The sequence below is a fragment of the Nelumbo nucifera genome, chromosome 6, assembly GCF_055504915.1.
Source record: "Nelumbo nucifera cultivar China Antique chromosome 6, China Antique-T2T, whole genome shotgun sequence".
Lineage (NCBI taxonomy): Eukaryota > Viridiplantae > Streptophyta > Magnoliopsida > Proteales > Nelumbonaceae > Nelumbo > Nelumbo nucifera.
Genome location: NC_142654.1, coordinates 25849445 through 25869925, shown reverse-complemented (window position 1 = coordinate 25869925; position 20481 = coordinate 25849445). Strand labels below are relative to the sequence as shown.

Here is a 20481-nt window from a genome sequence, read left to right as displayed (position 1 = left end):
TCTGATACGCATCAAAGCTTGCAATATTTTGAACCTTATATACAACACCAAATTCAAGTTTCAAATGGTTATAAATAAAGTATTATATAGAAGGCAGAATTTAATAATTTATATGAAGCCTGGACTACCAAAATATACTTGGAGAAACATTTGAAAATGATGGAAGAATTATGGTGTAATTTAAATAAAGAAAAAAATTAGTTTCAATGATCAATTAATTAAATTACTCCTTAATTCTCTATTGATATAGTATTGACAAGAAGATGTTGGGTTGGATAAAGATGGCTTAAATGTTACGCATGTGTCATTGTAACAAATTGTAATAGTATGTATAGCTTTGTAGTAAGAATCTTTCTTTCATATAAGTAACTTGTATTTGAATATTTATGAATATATGCTTATAATTTTTAGCTGCGCTACTTAATAGTCAATTCAAATTTAAAATAGGTCTATACCAACTAAGTATTAATTTGTTATGCAAGGTGCCAACTGGCATATTGATAAGGTCTCTTATTGGTTGTAGCAGAGACTTGGGATCAAATCCCACCTGCACTAAAGTTGGGAGGGATGGGTTATGGGCTACCCCCCTTGTATAGCCCTATGGGGCAAAAGGAAACTGAACATTGATTTGTTATAATTTAGAAAAAATCTATGATACAAAAAAGACATGATACGGAAAGAATTTTGACCAATCAAAATCCACTCGTGAATATTGACAAATCCAACTGATTGGTTAACAAATTTATGATACCAGTTGATTGGTCATAAATTTTTCGAATATCTTGTCTTTTCGGTATCATAGTTGAACCCATAGGGCAAATTATGATGCTAGAAAGTATGGGTTTGTAACAGTTTTTAATAGTTAAGCATCTGCCTATCGGCACCGAAGCAGGGTCATTTCAATTTTCATCCAAGCCACATGCCATAGCAATAAGCCCAAAAATCATTATTTTATCAATATCTAAATGTTGGTTCAAAGTGTTCACCAGACACCAGCTGGGCAATCAGCCACTAGTACGATCCTTGTTACCTTTGCAAATCTGTGCTTTACTTTTCAAGTAAATTTGTTCTGATTTTGGAAGAAAACCCAAGGCATCACCATCAATCTTTTGTCAAAACAGAATATAAAAATCACACTAAGAAATGATGAAAAGAAAAAACTGTTTTGATACCAAGTCTCAACTTGAATATATATATATATATATATATATAACCCCAGGTGCATGGACCATCCCAATGAGCATTGCCACCCATCACTTTCATTACTGTCATTGATGCGTCAGCACCCATGCCATCTTGTGGTGCATTTGAACTTGCACGCGCAAGTTATAGCAATGAAACCGGTTATGTTGCTAGTTTCTCCTTCAAATCTGTGGACTCCATGTAAAGGATTCCCACTTTGTAGAGTCAGCAGAATCAGCTGAGCCTACCATCCAATAATTGACTTCTTTTTTTTTTTTTTTCAAAAGTCAGCTAATCAAACTTTGCTGGGGAAATAGGGAATAGTGATTATGAGTGGGTGAAGAAAGGTTTCAAACCAGGCCTTTCGTATCACAAATTTTATTCATTAAGCTCATTATTACCTTCTTCCACTCGGCATTTCCTCCCTGGAGTGTATCAGTGCAAGAATTAGACAATAGTATAAAGTGATCCACTAGGCAGCAATTGAAAATACATAGCCGGATAGCCCTATGATCCTAGTATTTTGATATTAAAGTCCATGAAAGGTTCTTAATAGGAGGTTGCAAAACGAAAAATTAAAGGAGAAAGGTAACATATACATCTCCAATATTGATTGACTAATTCTTTTGTTTTTACAAATTGAGAATATACAAGATTCCTTTTGATTTGCAGTAATGACAAGCTTTAAGCCATAATTTATATGGTGACACTTGGTTTCATATAAAGAAATAAAAACTACTAAAAGAAAATATCTTCATTTTTTCAAGTTATTTATCATAAGAATTTTCTTACCGAAGCAACGTAGATTGGCCCTGCTCGCTGCTGCCATAAAGCAGTTCAAACTCAGAGACAAACTGAGGCCTTGTCTGAGCAGCGCTTTTCTGGACAAAGGAGCTCAGTACCACTGCTATTCATCCTGGAACATGGAGTAAAAGTCACTTCATCATGTGTAAAGTGCATGTGCCCCTATCCACATACAGGCTACCTGCAGGTTTGCAGGGGTTGAGCCGGGATTATTCATTTCAGATGGCCACCGTAGAAACCTTAAGGCTGTGTTTGGTTTGAAGGAAAAGGTAGGGAAAGTAGGGGGTACAGGTTTCCCTACCTTTTCTTTCAAACCAAACACAGCCTAAAAGAAAAATTAGGGAGCCACTCTATTTAACATGAGCCAAACCTCGGGCCTCCTATCAACCAGATGAATATCAAGGGTGTTTTTCAAAACTTAGGCAGAACATCCAGAACCCTGAAAGTTTCACCTAAACAGATTTTCAACATGAGTAAATACCCTGGCACACTAGATTTTGTGTAGTTTATTATTATTTGATAAATTTGTGATCTATTCTCCAAAGCTAAATTTTTGCATCTAAAAGACCATGAACACAAAAGATGTCAAATGTGGAAATAACCAACCAAATAAATATGCAATAATGAAACTGGAAGAATTCTAGCCAATCAGAACCACCACCCCCGGGTGATACCAGTTCATTGGTTTTCAGTTTTTTAGGCATCATACCTTTCTAGTATCATAGTCAGACTCCTTCACAAAATGTAACCATGTAAGCACTGTGGTGAGGTTCTATTCAATCTCTTCCAAATAAGAAGTGATTTTGTCTTTCAAAAGCTTGAACTCAATATGCATACCAGTATTTATTATCATAGAGTAAATAGTAGCACAAAAAACAAGTGCACCAAACAGTTTGTATAGATCATAAAGAAATACAATTATAGGTTTCTTATCTCCTGAACTATAATGGTTATTGTTTACTTTTTCCGTTTGTTGGCTTAAACTTTCTTTAATAGGCTTATTCTTTAATTCCATTAGTTACAAGATAAAAATGGCATATCAACATCTGCCTCCCAAAAAAAGGAAACAAAAAGAAGCTGGTGTACCTCACCAGTTTTTAAAATTCTTTCACCTTTGTAAGAAAGAACTGGGCATTTAAGCCCATCAACATATGACACATGAGCAAAACAACTAGTAATTTTTGCTTAGATTGACCCTGCAGTATGACAATTTGCAGGCATCCTTGATAATCTCTAGTGTCTATAGTATCTTTGTTACTCCCTGATGTGCAAAGAGAGTTACCTTAATACTGAGGAGAATACTGCTGTCAAAAACCTGCTGGCCATTTTTGACTTGAAACCCACGGACAAATCCAGCACATGGTGCCTTGACAACATGCTGGAACAAGCAGAAAAATAATCAGCATTTCTTCTATCATAAAAAAAAATAAAAGATGTAAGACAGAAACATGCATGACTAGCATACCTCCATTTTCATTGCTTCTAAGACCAAGACAGGCTGCCCTTCCTTCACTTCCATCCCATCCTTCACCAGTAATTTTACTACTAAGCCTGCCATTGGTGCTACCACAGTCCCTCGAGGATGGGATGCTGCTTCAAAACTTTGCTTATCCAGAGAGCCTTCATCGTTTGACAGATCAAGACCTATTCTTTGTCTAAAATGATGATGATATTTACCATGCCAAATATGGATGTGCTTAGTATACCCCTACAGCACAACCAAAAAACTCCAAATGAGAAAAAGAGGCTAATATTTTTCTTTGGCTATATTTTTACTAAAGCAGAAAATTATCAAAGAAATTTGCTACTTAGGTTGGCAAAAGGAAACTTTTGTTTTTCTTTGTTTTCCATTATTTTCATTTTTGATGAGTAGTGAAGGATAAATTTAGTAGCTTGAGCTGTAGTCTACATCCTAGTGAATATTACTTGCATAAATAATTCAAAAGGAAAATCTGTTAGGACCCAAGCTTTCATAAACGCTTATGCAAAACTCCCATGCCAAGCACATTGTCATGATTACAACACTCAGACTAGGATGTCAATAGGCCGGGTTCAGTACATGTTTGCCTCAACCCTAACACAACCCTCCACTGTCTCCACCCAATCCTGACCCAACCCAAGTTAAGAGACCACTGTTCCCAAACCCGCCCCAACCCTATAGGGTTGAATCCGATACCAACCCAACCTGACCCAGGTAGTGCTAAGAATCAGTACGAGAGGATTTTTAACCAAGAAAAAATAAAAATTAAAGCAAAAAGAGTTTCTGAAAGAAAAAAAAAAACAATTAAATTAAAGAAAACCAATTATGGTTATAATTATTTTATTGAACTTAAATTACTCCTCATATTCAATTTCAATGTTTGATGAAATTCCAAAGAATTTTCATTTACAGTCCAGATGTAAAATTGGTGAAATGGACATTGTTATAATTTTTAAGCTGTTTATTAACCCAGCCAGCATCCATGGTGGGACAAAGAAGCAATACAGACGAATAAAGGAAACAAACAAATAAGAAGAAAATAGTCGGTCAGACCTGGATTTGAACATTTATTAAAGAAGCAAGAAGAAGAAATGCTCTCTGTAAGAAAACCCAGTAAAACTAGCTCTTTTATTTTATATTTGAGGAACCCCAAGTTTTTTAAACGTGCAAACAACCAGAGAAGCAATAGGTAAGAAAAAATTCATTTCTTAAAGAAGGAGATGACTTACTGGTGAGGTTCCGAAGGAAAAACTTTTGCTAATGTAGTAATGTATGAAAGAGGGGAAATGAAATAAAAGAAAACCCTTGGGATTTTCAGCTGGAGCCTGGAGAAGTGTCTCCACTGGTGATCTTGAGAGGATGTTGAAGATGATTTCAAGAGGGAGGTCTTCCATGTTCTAAATGTGAAGAAGAATCGGCAATGACAAGCAAGAAAAAAAAAATTACTTTCGGTGAAGAGAAATTGGTAGTGCAAGGAGGCCGATGCCTATTTCATATATATATATTTATACACTTGAGTTAAATTAAAGAGAAATGATCAGAATACCTCTGTTCATTTTACCAAAAACAAAACACCCATTGTTGCACTATATATATATATATATATTAAAACAAATCCCTCAGACTAGAGAGCTTCTCCCTTAGACAAGTGTCCTATTAGTTTCTCAAGAAAGAGCATCTCAAAAGTGGTTACTCCCACTCCAAACAAAAGCTTCCTTCCTCAGACACGTGTCTACCCACTCAAAAAGAGTATGAGCTTCAAATGGTAGTTATCTCCATTCTCAAAAAGGTTAGTGGTAGTTACCCCCACTAAAAGAGGGAAAAAAAAACAAAACCTCATTTCAAATGATGTAGGATCCATAAAGTGGGTTAATTTTTATAAATAAAACTTGATTTAGTCTCTTATATTAAATAACAAATCTATATATCGAAAAATATCAAATAAAACAATAACCTAAAATTGCAACATAAAAATGGGTATCAAATAAAGCATATTAATGGACCACCTTTCTGATAGGTAAATGAAAGAATGTGTTTGCAGAAAGAGTTTACCTGGGTATAAACAGCTAAACTAACATCCATGCTTAATCCATCAGTTTCAACTCTGAAATCATGATGTCCAAGGTATAGAACTTTAATTTCTATCCCACGAGAATCACCATCTCCTCTCTGTTGGGTGCATATACAACACTTTTTGAGTAAAAAAAAAAGAAAAAAACTTAAGGCTATGTTTGGTTTGATATAAATAAGAGAGTATCAGAAAGTTGAGGGGAATTCTTAACAATTTTTGTGAAATTCCTTGAGAACTTTCCCTCAAGTTTGCTCTCTCATCTTCTATCAAACCAAACACAGCCTAAGAGTAAACACAGGGATGGAAATGAACAGAGAACAAGTATAGGTAGAACAGAAAATCTGATGCAAACAGAGAACAATCTGAATTTGAAGTACAGAAATTGGAATTGAAACCATCTCTTTATGAATATTATAAGTAGGATTTACCTCAATGAAATAGTTCCCATCTGGTTGATATTTGATACCAAGCTTCAAAATCTTTGAGATACTGTTATCATACTCATCATCCCACTCAAGTTCCATTGTACACCTTGCAGAATGATGGACTCGGAAAGGTGGATGAGCATACCATAAAGAGAGTAAACTACTATCCCCTGCAAAAGCTTGTAAATTTGGATATTAAGACACCATGAATAGTTCAGTAATACCACCCAACATGTTTATATCACTGAACTTACCAGGAAGACTTTCCCTGTAAGCTACTTGTTCCTTTTTGCAAATACAAGCAGCAACCAATGTTGCACCCAGTGCAGCAGCATTATATGCATCTTTTGCCAATATTTCATTAGATGGATCGAAAAATAGGTCATCTTTAAAATGCTCAATAAAGTGAGTTTCCACTTGTCCATTTTCAAATGCCCAATGTTTGGCAAGCCTTTGTAGGAAATTAATATTGGTTGGCAAGCCTGCGACCTGCAAATATTGCTAGCATTTAATATTGGGGTTTAATTTAGAAACCTCAATGATACAAACATGACACCCCTGAAAATATTCAATAGAAGCTATACAGAGGCATCAAACCAATCAGAGGTGACAGATATTATATTTCACAAGACACCTAAATAACCCACCTAGTGGACTATAGTTCCAAGAAGATAGTGGTACACTTGAGGCACACTTCTAGAAGATAGGATTCAGTAGCAAACACGCATGATTGAGAGATATTGAAAGTGCAAATTCAAATTTGTCATGTGCATAGATGACCAATAACTGCACCAGAAAGAAGGAGCAACTCGGTGCATGTAGAAGACTCCAAAAGAGAAAAGGGGAAGACCAAAGAAAGTATAGGTTGAAGTGCTAGGAAATTATCTAAGGGCTTATAATAGCTCTTGATAGAGCATGACAGAAGGACAGAATCCATGTAGCTTGCCCCAAATAGTTGGGATTAAAGTTGATTGAGTTGAACCATCTACCATGTTTTCACTGATTGTCCAATCAGGGCAACAAAGTGCATGCAACCGTACCATGAAATCAGACGAGGGAACCAGATTTATAAACAAGCATTTTTTTAGTGTCTGGATGTCCCAAAGGTTATATAGATATAAATGATAAAGATACATAGATATTTTAATGATGCAATATTGTCATAAAGATAACCGTAAACTTATAGATGGTTTGTCTGGATATTCTTTCCAACTTTATTTTACTTTTCATTATTATCTAATCAGAGCTACATCTATATTACATAGAACATCTAAATCATTTTTACTGTCTAGCAATGAAATATCTATTGCATTTCTGCACTAATGAAAGAGAGCTTTGAATTGGTATACTGGAGGACAACAAATAATATTAAATCAAACTCCCAATACTATGACTTCTGAGAGAGGAGTTCCAAGAAGGTTCAACTTCTGGGAAAGGATTTGGAAACTGTTTCACAGATGTGTCAAGAACTTAGATGGATATAGTATCAGATCGAAATTTACACTAAAAATTGAAGCATCTGACATGATACGACAACATTGTAAAGGTATGCTGGTATCATAGTTTGGAAAATGACAACCCTGTATAAGATGATACAGGCACCAACTGTAGACATACTGGTGTCAATCATCCTGACAATAAAACCTGATAACCACATTTTCTTCAAATTCACAAAACTAGATATACCTGAAATTTTGACAAGCAATCCTTCAATTTAACCAATGCTGAATCACGATTTTCTCCCCATACTACAAGCTTAGCAATCATTGGATCATAATGCATGCTAACAGTGTCTCCCTGTTCCACTCCTGCCTCAACTCGAACTGCTCAGTAAGCAGATCAGAAAGTGGCTTCAGTTAACAGAATGATAATGTCAGAAAAATAGCTAGCATGAAAAGTAGATGCATATTCTAAACATGACAAAAACACCTAGAACATCCTGACTACAAGGGCAGCCCAGTGTACAAGGCTCTCACTAATGCGGGGTCTGGGGAGGGGCAGATGTATGCAGCCTTACCCCTGCAGATACAGAGAGGCTGTCATTCTTTTGAATTGCAGCAATATGTTCACAGATTGTTTATGTCTGTGACTGGTAGATATCCCAATAGACATTCTATAGACTGGATGGCTAGGATCATTTGATTGGAAAAATCCTGGACTAGAAATCTTCTACATGGAACCATCAAAATGGTGGTTATCCATCTTTGAATAAATCAATAGTGTCAGGGGGAGACAGCTTCTTCTTTCCTCACCCATTTGAATAACTTCTACAGAAAAAATAAAAATAAAAACAAAGTATGGCAGCCTTTTTCCTTCTACATGTGCATGCACCTGTTGGTGAGACAGGGGCAGGATGATAATGATGGAGGACTCCAGTTGCTGGAAGAAATCCTTTTGGAACATTTTCGGCATATATCCGAGCTTCAAAGGAATGACCTGACACCAAAAGTAAGGAATTATAAACAAAGATCACAATGTGAAAAGAGGCTATATAACTTGAATATGTGGTAAAAAAAACATAATAATAAAATTAAAATGAAAATAAATTCAGCTGCATAACCTCCATAGACCAGGCTGCAAGATGAAAAATGAACTAACACTATGACTTGTAGGCAAGCCAAATTTTCTTCTATAGTTGACCAGCCTCAAAAAATCCCATTACCATGGTTTCAACTGCTTTATACCATATATAATTCTAATATACCCCTGACTTGGTGGCAAAGCTGTTCAGCCTAGATCTCTTCTGATTTGTGACAGGAAAAAGTTAGTGGTTGTGACGTAGGATGGCACCAATTAATGTAGAATCAATAGCTCTAATACAGTCGTAACTTGTAATAAGAAGGGTTGTTTAAATGTGGTGTATTATTCACTATTCACACCCATAGACCAAAGAATTCTAATATGATGACAAATTACAATAGTGCCCTTATTTGGGCACCCAAAATATAAACAGGGATAAAGACAAAAATACCCTTCCAATAAAATCTGTTCTTAACACTTCCCCTCAAGTTGATCACAGATATCTATCATGCCCAGCTTGTCTAAATTACTGTCAAATTTTGTTTTGTGGACTCCCTTAGTGAGACAATCAGCAAGCTGGTCTTATGATCTCACAAAGGTTAGAAAAATCTCTTCACTGGCTATCTTCTCTATGATGAAATGTTGGTCTACTTCAATATACTTTGTACGGTCATGTTGCACAAGATTATAAGTAATGTTTATAACTTCTTGGTTATCACAGTAGAGTTTCATTGGAGTATCTGTCTAGATTCCCATCTCTGTCAATAGGGTCTTTAACCAAAGCAACTCAAACACTCCATGTACCATTGCCTTGTATTCTACCTCTGCACTAGAACGAGCAACAACTGATTGTTTCTTGATTCTCCATGAAACCACATTGCCTCCAACTAAAGTACAATAGCTAGATGTAGATCTCATGTCATCAATAGATCCTGCCTAGTTTGCATATCTGTATAAGCCTCAACCTTTAGATGTCCATGGTTGGAGTATAACATCTCTTATTGGGAATCCCTTCAAATATGCAAGAATTCTATTGACAGCTTGCATGTGAGAGGTCCTTGGTTCATACATATAGTGGCTTACCACATTAACTACATAGGATATGTCAGGTATAGTCAAGCAAAGGGAAAGGAGCCGACCAACCAATCTTTGATAAAACCCTCCTATCTAGAAGAATATCTCCAAAACTAGCACTCAACTTGTGATTAGGATCACTTAAGGTTTTAACACGCTTGCACCTCAATTTCCCGACCTCATGGAGTAAGTGTAGAACATATTTTCTCTGAGAAATGAAAATAACTTCAATTCCAAGGAAACATTTAAGCTCACTAAGGTCCTTAATTTCAAACTTAGAAGCAAGGAAGGATTTCAACTAGTTGATTCCTAAAAACCATCTCCAATATCAACAATATCATCAACATAGTCGCTTGTCCATTGACTCTTCTTATGAAAAGAGTATGATCAACTTGAGATTGAGAAAATCCAATCTTCAAAACAACCCTTTTAAATCTATTGAACCAAGCTCTAGGAGACTGTTTGAGACCATACAAAGCCTTCTTTAAACGATAAACCTTCCCTTCACTGTTAGGGAGGATCACCCTTGGAGGCAACTCCATATAAACCTCTTCTTGTTGGTCCCCATTGAGGAAGGCATTCTTTACATCCATCTGATGTAGAGGCAAAATGTTTTGGCAAAGAATGAGGTGACTTTGTCTCAGGCTTATACTATGGTGAGTAGTGAGGAGAGCAGAAGACAGGTTCAGTCTATAGAGCTATAGGTTGATCACTATGCTAATGTTGGGTGAAGCCAAAGGTTAACATTGGGAAGAAAGATGTTGTCTGTGAGTACTACAAGAAGCCTAAACATACTAACGACACCTGTTGGAAGCTGCACCTAGAGCCCATTCTTGCCAAACTCAAGTGTCAAGAATGGAAACAGTGGAAAAAGGATTGAGAATGGAAAAGGTGGAAATGCAAATGTATCCACCTCCTCACAGAATGAATAAGGGAAGAGTGGTGAGAAGTTAGTGGGAGAGCAGCTTGCAGCCACCAAGGTTGAGTATGAGAAGTATGGCTGAATAATTAGTCATTTGGAGTCTACTGCTATAGCATCTAATTCATCAGAGACAGTTCCTTTCTTTGTGTATGCACACTCAAGCGTGCCATTGCAAATCATGCTACTATTTTAGGTGCTTATAAAATCCCTTAGATAATTGATTTTGGTGCCTCTGATCATATGACCAGTGTTTCACATTTATTCACCTCTTAGCAACTCCTTTCTAACCGGGACAAGATATCCCTTGTTGATGGCTCACTGGCTCCTATCATGGGAAAGGGAGACATCAAGACCTCACATGCCCTAACCTCATCATCTATTCTTAATGTACCTAAACTTAATACCAATTTGCTTTCAATTAGTAATTTAGTTAAATCCTTGAATTGCAGTGTGACCTTTTTCCCTTCATATTGTGTTTTACAAGACATAAAATCTCAGAAGGTGATTGGGAGTTGACCACGAGGTGAATGGGATATATATGTTAGACATGCATGAGCAAAGCCAAGTACAACCTCAGAGAACTGCTTTTGTTTCAGAATCCACTAGTTGTATTATATTATGTCATAGTTGTTTGGGTCATTTGTCTTTCTCTTCATTGAGTCAATTGTTTCTAGAATGATTTAAAAGAATAAGTCTATCGAGTCTACATTGTGAGTCTTGTGAGTTCTCAAAGCATTGTAAGAACACTTATCCTTCAAGTAATAAAAGATCAAATATTCCTTTTAATATTATTCACTCTAATGTGGAGCCTTACCATTTACCTTGTATGGGTGGCTATAGATATCTCATCCTATTTATTGATGACTTTTCACGATATATCTGGATTTACCTTATGCACTCTTGTGTAGAAGTGCCTAAACTTGTGCTACAGTTCCATGAATATATATACTTAATCAGTTTGATACCTGCATCAAAATATTCCCATTAAACAATGCTAAGGAATATTTTGAGAAGGATCTTACCTCCTACCTTAAAAAATTTGGGATTGTTCATCAGAGTTCTTCTACCTGTACTCCATAGCAAAATATAGTGGAGAGGAAAAATAGACATATTGTGGAAGTGCAAGGGGTATTCTTTTTGCTACCAATGTTCCTGTGAAATTTTTGGGTGATGCAGTTTTAACAGCCACTTATCTTATTAACCATATGCTTTCCCAAGTCTTGGGGTTAAAGTCTCCTTTTGGTGTCTTCTTTCCTAGTGTTGAGGTTTTCTCCATTCCTCTATGTCTTTAGTTGCACTTGCTATGTCCACATTCCCAATTCAAAGAGACATAAGTTTGAACCCAAGGCTCAAAAATGTATCTTCCTTGGTTATGCCTCCATACAGAAAGGGTACGTTGTTTTGATCCCATTAGTGGCACCCAGTTTATTTCCATGGATGTCACCTTTGCAGAGCCAACTCCTTTTCATAGTCACCTTTCCGAGGGAGAGAGTTCTCTTGAACTGTTTTCTCTATCCCTTCCTTTACCACCTTAAATTGAGTCTGGTGTTGAGCCCTCCACAGTTACTTCTATTCCCATGGAGGGGTCCTCTCTTTCGATGTCTCCCATTCCTGCACCTCCCCCTCCTCCTGTTGGTCCTCTAGTTTTTACCACTCATCCTATTCTCCAAAGTAGTACTAGTGGCAAAGATTAAGGCAAACATAGGTTGATCCCAAATCTCTAGTTGAATCTCAATTGCTTCCAATCACCAAAGAGAGGACAAGTCCGACATCTCCACTACTAGCACCCTTGTTTCTAGGCCTTGACCTTCCTATTGCTCCGAGAAAGGGTAAGACGAAATGCACAACTCATTGCATTTCCAAACATCTTTCTTATAGCTTGTTGTCCCCATCCTACTATTCCTTTATAGCCTCTATTTTCTTTCAACCCATTCCAGAGTCAATGACTAAAGCCTTAGCCAAACCAGAGTGGAGGGATGCTATGAGGACTAAAATGGAAGCACTTCATAAAAATAATACTTAGGATATTATTGACTTGCCACCTAGGAAGGAACCTATTGGGTGCAAGTGGGTCTACACTATCAAGTATCATGCAGATGGGTCAATTGGGCGATATAAGGCACATCTTGTTGCCAAGGGATATACTCAAGTGTATGGGATAAATTACACTGAGACCTTCTCTCCAGTTGCTAAAATGACTTCTGTGAAAATCCTTTTATCTTTAGCAGTGAGTTGTGATTGGCCTCTTTATCAGTTTGATGTTAAGACTTAAGAATGTATTCCTAAATGGTGATCTCACTGAAGAAGTATATATGTCCCTTCCCCTGGTATATATGGTAATGAGATGCAGGGTAAGGTGTGCAGATTGAAGAAGTCACTTTATGGCTTGAAAAAATCTCCACATGCTTGGTTTGACAGGTTTAGGGCTGCTCTTGTTCAGTTTGGCTACACTCAAATCCAATCAGATCATACCCTCTTTGTTAAGAGAAGAAATAATCGGGTCACATTTCTTATCATTTATGTGGATGATATTGTTGTTACTAGTAATGATACACAAGAAGTTCCTCAATTCTAAATTTGAGATCAAAGACTTGGGGGAGATGTAGGATTTTTTGGGCATTGAGGTTGCTAGGTCCAAAGAAGGTATCTTTATTTCTTAGTAAAAGTATGTGATGGATCTCCTTATTGAGGTTGGGAAACTTGGTGCTAAACCTGCCTTCACCCCTATTGATGTGAATCATAAACTTTCAGCTTATGATAGAGAACTCTTAGTTGATAGGGGAGTGCTTCAAAGGTTATTGAGGAAACTTCTTTACCTACGTATAATTCATCTAGACATTTCATATGTTGTGAGTGTAATCAGCCAGTTCATGCATGCTCCTAGAGACACACATATGGTTGCTACAGAAAGGGCACTAAGCTATCTTAAGGGAACTCCCGGTAAGGGTATACTATTTGATAAACATGGTCATTGAAGGTAGAAGCATATACAGATGCTGATTGGGCAGGTCATGTTGAAGATGGGAGGTCCACATCAAGCTATTGTGCTATGGTAGCTGGGAATATTGTTTCTTGGAGGAGTAAAAAACAGTCAGTGGTTGCTAGATCTTCAACTGAAGCAGAGTATAGGGCTATGGCCCATGGGGTTTCTGAGTTATGGCTTAGATCTCTCCTTGATGAGATGGGTGTCTTGTGTGACAAGCCACTGATGTTATATTGTGATAACCAAGCTCTATTAACATTGCTCACAACCCAGTTCAGCATGATAGAACTAAGCACATTGAGGTAGATGGACACTTTATATGGGAGAGAGTGGCTTCAGGAGACGTGGGTCTTCCTTTCATTGCATCAGAAGAGTAGTTAGCAGATTTTCTAAGGGAGTTCCAAAAGCAAAGCTTCAACATTATGTAAGCAAGATAGGCATGATTGACATTTATCCTCAGCTTGAGGGGGAGTGTAATGAGAATGGGTTGAATGGGCCTTAGTTTCTTTATTTCTTTTAAGTTATGTTTTATTTTATGTTCGTTCAGTTATGGGCCTCTTTTGTTTTGTTTTATTAATTCTTTAGGGGTGGCCAGGGCATCTAGGGAATTGTACTCATTTTAGAATTCAGAAAAATATAAGATATCTTGGGGGGGGGGGCTAGAGAGAGGATCAAGCACTTCTCTTCTTTCTTCTTTCCTTCTTTCACAAACTTCTATTGAAACTTTCCTTTCTTTTTCCATAATTCTGAATTATTATAGGTGTGTTTCACAACTATAATCACCCAAATAGAATTCATTTTAGCCATAGGAGCAAATGTCTCATGATAGTCTACGCCATAAGTTTGAGTATACCCCTTGGCTACCAAACACCAAACAGGCCTGATCATTCTCAATTTAACCATTAACCTTGTGTTTAACAGTGTATACCCATTTTCACCCAACGGGAATCTTGTCCTTAGGAAGAGAAACAATCTCTCAAGTTTGGTTCTTTACGAAAGCTTTCATCTCTTGGCTCATAGCCTCCTTCCACTAAGATAACTACACTACCTCTACAACACTGTGAGGAATGGAAATAGACAAAATAACAAAAATATAGGCACAACAGGAGGGTGAGAGAGCATCATAGGAAACATAAATAGCAATAGGGTAGCTAGTGGTGCATTTCCGCTTTCCTTTACTAGTGGTAATAGGAAGATCAAGATTATAATTTGAGGTATGAGGTTCAATAACAGATGTGTTAGGTTCAAGATTACCTTAATTTGGGAGTTCAGATTTTGGTGGACACTCAGCATCAAGAGTCACTCTCATATTGTGCCTAATAAAAAACTACTGCCAAGATCGAGGCTGATAGATAGGAGGAGGAGGAGGTGAAGGAATATTACCACAGCAAGTAAAAGAAGAAGTAGATGGATAGATAGATATTGGGGTAGGAATAGGGAAGCAAAAAGGAGTCCAATCTTTACTAACACGATCCCCCTAAAGAACAAGACACGATAACCAGGAGAAAGGAAAGAACTCAAGGAATGTGACATCCTTAAATACATATCTCCTTCTAGAAAGAAGATCAAAACATCTATATCCCTTCGGAACAAGAGAATAACCAAGATACACTTGATGGGCTTCGGATCAAATTTATGTTTAGCAGAACTCATGTCATGCACAAAGCAAGTACAACCAAAGATTTTTAGGGGTAAATTAAACATTGGTTCATCAAGGAAAAGGAGCTAGTGAGGAGATTGAAGACATAGTGTACTGGATGGAAGTTAATAACCTGTAGTCTCAACATCACCCCAAAAATGAGTGGGAACATGCATCTAGAATAATTGTTCTCGAGCCACCTCAACCATGCATGTTCTTCCATTTAGCAACCCCATTTTGTTGAGGGGTATGAGCACATGAGCGTTGATGAATAATTCCTTTCCCTTCAAGAAATACCCGTAGATGTTTTTCAAAGTACTCCTTTGCATTGCCAGATCTTATGATTTTAACTCTTTTCTAAAATTATGGCTCCACCATATTTAGAAAATTTTGAATAATTTTAGGTATCTTATCCTGACTCTTCATCGAATACAGCCATGTATATCAAGAATAGTCATCAATGAAAAGAAAGAAATACTTGTATCCACCCTTGCAAGGAATAGTATATGGGCCCCAAACATCAGTATGTGTCAAAGAAAAGGCAACATTACTTCTATTACTCACAAAATTTGTTCTACATTGCTTTGACAAATGACATGCTTCACACTAAAAATTCAAGTTTGACAAAGAATTAAACAACTTTGGAAATAAACGTTTCATGGAACCAAAAGACATGGCCAAGACAACAATGCCATAATTCTAAATGACTCAAATTTTCATTAGGATAGGACTCAATCTGGCACAACAACCCTTGTTCAGATGTGTGATAAAAAAGATAGACTTCATCAGCCTCATGTCCACTTCCAATCATCCTCCCTCTGCTCAAGTCTTGGAAGGCATAATAAGTAGGAAAGGTCATAAACAATTATGGGATTTTGTAAAGGAATTAACAAATAATAGATTTTTATGCAACTGAGGCACATAGAGGACAAAACCCAAAGTGAGGCTACTAGTAAGTTTGACTTCACCCAGACTAGACATTAGAGTTTGAGAACCAACGGCTACTGTAATTTTACCCTTCCCTAGAGCTAACTTAAATGAGGTGATGGAAGAAGACACACCGGTCATGTGGGCACTAGCCCCATAATCTACAATCCAAGAGTTGTTAGAGGAGGAACAAGCAAGTGCACCTATCTTAGCAAAGGCACTAGACTGATTCTTAAAACTAATAGATGTAGACGTCCCACTCTTCTCCAAGTGCAGCAAGAGACTCCAAAATTTATCCAGCACATCAAAGGAGTCTAAGGCAGAAGATGAAGCAGAAATAAGCTGAACATCATTGCCAACAATTGCCAAATGAACACTACCTTTCCTCCCTATCTTGAACTTCTTTGGTTTCCAATGAAGATTTAGTTTCTAACATCTGTTCTTGGTATGTCTAGGCTTCTTACAATACTCACATACCACATCTTCAGACTTTTCATCTGCTTGGGTTTAGATGACAAAGGCTAAGTGCTCAGCCACTAGAGGCTACATCATAGTAGCTTTTCTACTCTCCTCCCCCTGCACCAGGGAGTAGGTGGTTGAAAGAGAGACAATATTTGCACTAAGAATGTGTTGCCATGTAAAGTCAAACTCAGGATTCAAACCAACCAGAAAACCAAAGACTCTATTCTCCTCAATATACTTCCGGTACTGATCACCATCCTCAGGGTCCTTCTGTTCCAGAGCCTTCAAGTGATCCATTTGTTCCAAAAGTGATTGAAGGGAAGAAAAATATATGGCCACTGATCTTTCCCCCTAACACACACTACAAGCTTCTCTCCAAAGCTGATACATTCTAGCTATATTCTTAGTCTGGAGTAGGTAGCAACAACTCTATCGCAAACCAACTATGACATCACCAACGAGTTGTCTTGCTCCCATTTAGCAAACTTTGAATCTTCAAGCTTCGGTTTTACTTCTTTGCCTGTAATAAATTCCAACTTACCTCTTCCTGTGATGGTAAGCTTATCTAATTGGGACCACTCCAGAAAATTTGTCCCATCCAATTTCATAATAGTTATCATGCTACTGGAACTGTCCACATTTCCAAGAAGCACATCAAAGGTAAATGACACATCCTTGGACTGCTTCATACCTCTCGACAGCCAATAGAAGAACCCCAACAACAAACCAACACACAACAGACCCGAAGAGATAAGTCAAAACACAGTTGGAAGCCAATCTACAAACATAAAACGAGAGGTGAGAAAAATCTCCCAAAAATTTTCTAGGGTTCAAAAAAATATAGGACCTCTTCCCGTCAATCTACAAACATAAAACGATCCAGGGAAAGTTGATTTCTCGATTACAGAAAAATGCCCAGCATCGAACAGGATATCTAGGCCTCAGTTCTTTTTGACCATCTCATTCTTAAAGAGTAAAAAACTAATCAAGGGGTATTTAACTAACTTAATCAAGGCCATGCTGATGTAATACTTTTTGTTTATTTAATTATTGTTTTGAGCTCTGCTAAAAGTTGGGCTTTGTTTAGGTTACCAGTCCCAGGCACAAATAGGGGAGGTTGAGACAAAGCAATAGTCAAGATCAAATTTGTATGTCTTTTCTCATAAATTCTAAAAAGAATTGTGGAAAAGGAATTTTGTAGCACGTCCCAAGTAAATGGGATAGATCATCTTCGATGATTTATTGACTTTACCTGCCATTCCCTCTTTTCTTATTCTTTTTGGCTATTGATCAAAAGTCTGTTCAGCTTTATCCTACAACCTCCTCAACTAAGAGACATCTGTAACCAAAGGTATTAAAGGAAAGGGGAAAAAATATGACTTTGAAGTAAAAGAAGTTCCAAATATGACATAATCATAACCATTTTTTGATTGTACTTAAAAACGAGGTGAGTTATGGTTTTAAAGCAAGCACAAGGTGACCTAGTAATAAGCTAACAGCTAAAACTTATTTATAAGAGGTAGTTCATCTTACAAATTGTTTACCTCTCAAAGCGACCTGTGACTGACTCAACGGAAGAGGTTCTCCATTTGCAACACGGATCTGCCACTCCACAAGATCTTGACCAACAACCATCTCAGTCACAGGATGCTCAACCTGCAAAAAAGTTGTAGATGCTTCCAGTCAAAACCATGTATTAACTTAAAACTTCAATAACAAGAACAAAATGTGATTCACCTGAAGCCGGGTGTTCATCTCCATGAAATAAAATTGACCTGAAACTCTATCCACTATGAACTCCACAGTGCCAGCATTATGATATGCAACTGCCTTCTCAGATGGTGAATATCAAACAGAAGTAACCAAATAAGTTAATCCGAGCTAAAAACTTGCAATCGTACCAAGTAACCAAAGATAAAAAGCTAATAAACTAAACAGGTAAAAAAACATTGAAATTTAAACTAACTCGTTACCATAAAAAAAAAAAGAAAAAGAAAGTTCAAGTAGTTAAAAGGGCCATTGCCCAATGTTGTCCCACCTATCCAGGGTCATAGGAGGGGTGGACTAGATATTAACCTAATATTTGACATTTTTTGCACAAAATGGAAGTTCTAGACTCGAATGTACATTCTCACGCTTGTCAGCCTGAGATTTTAATTTTTACCATTGCACCAAGCAATGACCATTAGAAAGCTCAACCAACTGATCAATGAAAAATCTATTAGTGTATCTGGATAAGATTTTTCTCATAAATAGTAAATATTGTATTAATGAGTAGGTGTAGGTAGTTTCCAAAAAGTACAAGAACTGTAGACAGTTATGAGGTTAAACCATGTACAAACTGTGCTATACATCAAAAGAAGAATAAAAAAAGCATTCTGTCCCAATGTCTTTCCTTCAATATTAGGGAGCACCCAATCATTTTCATTCAACTCTTCATATTACCTGAATTGGGGAGAGACTCTTTCCTTAAAAAATTTGACCATGTCTTTCCTTCCATATCCACCAACACAGATTTCCATTGTAGTAGTCTTCAACAGTGAAAAATGGCTGCCAGGGCACTAGAACAATCTTTTTAATTGTAGAAGACCATGCTACATTTAAAAGATCATCAATTGAAAAAGAGGTAAAAATTTTCCTTGTTTTGGCCCAATGTGCCACTTTCACCTTGATATTATCCAACATGGTCTCCACACTATTTGCCTTCCCCTTGAATATTCTGTTATTTCTTCCTTGCCAAATTTTCCAAAGCATTGCCATTCTATTAGATCCCTAAAGGATTCTTCCTCTCTTTCTAGGTAAAGTAAAGAAAGATGGAGATGGCATTTCCATGTCTATAGGACTCACCTGCACCCATAGAGAGAAAAGAGCCATTCCCAATGCTGGTCACAAATGGACAGGAGATTAGAAGTATAGAATAGATTCCCCATTTGCAAGACAAAGAAAACAAATATGTGAAGACACCAATAAGGTATCCTTTTAAGGATATCAAATGTGTTAATTTAACCATAGACCACTACCTAGTAGAAAAGGTAGTGATTTTATGCAACATCGCTCCACTCCAAATGTCCTTCACCGGGAAATTTTGTGGCAAGGAAGTGAAAAGGAAAAGAGAATTGAGAAAAGAAGAACAAGAGAACAACCCCAATGGATCAGAAGTCCACAAACATGTATTAGGAAAGTTCAGGGTCCAAAAAGACTTTATGGAGGGTGTTAAGCAAATCAATCAAAGCAAGTATTTTATCATCCCTCAAGCCTCTTCTGAATCCAAGATCCCGAGAAAGACCACCAGACGAATTGGATACAAAGACCTAAATTGGTTTAGAAGTGTAGGAGGAAATGGCAAAATGTCTAGAATAAAAGACTTTAAGAGGAAAATTTGTAACCCAAAGGTCTTACCAGAATTTGATTTTATTGCCCAAGCAAGCATCTAAGTAGACAAAGTACAAGAAAGAAGAGAGAAGGCCAATAATGCCCTTCCAAAAGAAACCCTAGGGTTTAAATCTGCATCCCACGAATGTTACACACCACATTGTGCCACTGCCCATTAGACTCCAAAAGAAATCTGTACAAACATTTACCCAACAAGGCCCTATTCTTGACAGTCAAATTACCTATTCTCAATGATGGCTTATTTGTTTAATTCTTCTTTATGTAGCATTCATTCCCCCAAATCCACCATCCATCTAGGAAGGGGTGTGGGGTACCTGATTGCTATAAATCCTTCCTTGACTTGTTGACATATGACTATCCTGGTGCGATACTTTGTAGAATTGTTGCTCCTAAGTAGCATATTGTGAATTTCTCCCCCTAGCTTCCCATTGAAGCTAGGTTAAGATCAGAATTTGGTGTCTTACCAACAAATATCTTCTTCTCCAACCAATTCTTAGGGCTGCAAACGGATTGAATTGAACAGATACAGGTAGATCCAAATTTGATTTTCTTATATTCAAATTTGAATCAGATCTTATCCATTGGATTTATGTTGGATT

General features: G+C 37.1%; 1 protein-coding gene across 4 annotated transcripts in view; it reads right to left on the bottom strand.

Annotated features, from left to right (window-relative positions):
- Positions 1-1757: 1757 nt before the first annotated feature.
- Positions 1758-20481, bottom strand: part of MCCA (methylcrotonyl-CoA carboxylase alpha chain) — a 38030-nt gene continuing 19306 nt past the window's right edge. For all 4 annotated transcript variants that reach the window (XM_010260811.3, XM_088889620.1, XM_088889621.1 and 1 more), the window contains 10 exons: positions 18227-18319; positions 18034-18145; positions 8294-8398; positions 7649-7785; positions 6217-6451; positions 5966-6132; positions 5519-5635; positions 3452-3694; positions 3269-3364; positions 1758-2098 (listed from right to left, as the gene is read on the bottom strand). In XM_010260811.3, coding sequence (XP_010259113.1) covers positions 2090-2098; positions 3269-3364; positions 3452-3694; positions 5519-5635; positions 5966-6132; positions 6217-6451; positions 7649-7785; positions 8294-8398; positions 18034-18145; positions 18227-18319 — 1314 coding nt within the window. In that variant the 3' untranslated portion in view covers positions 1758-2089. The remainder of the gene's footprint in view (positions 2099-3268; positions 3365-3451; positions 3695-5518; positions 5636-5965; positions 6133-6216; positions 6452-7648; positions 7786-8293; positions 8399-18033; positions 18146-18226; positions 18320-20481) is intronic.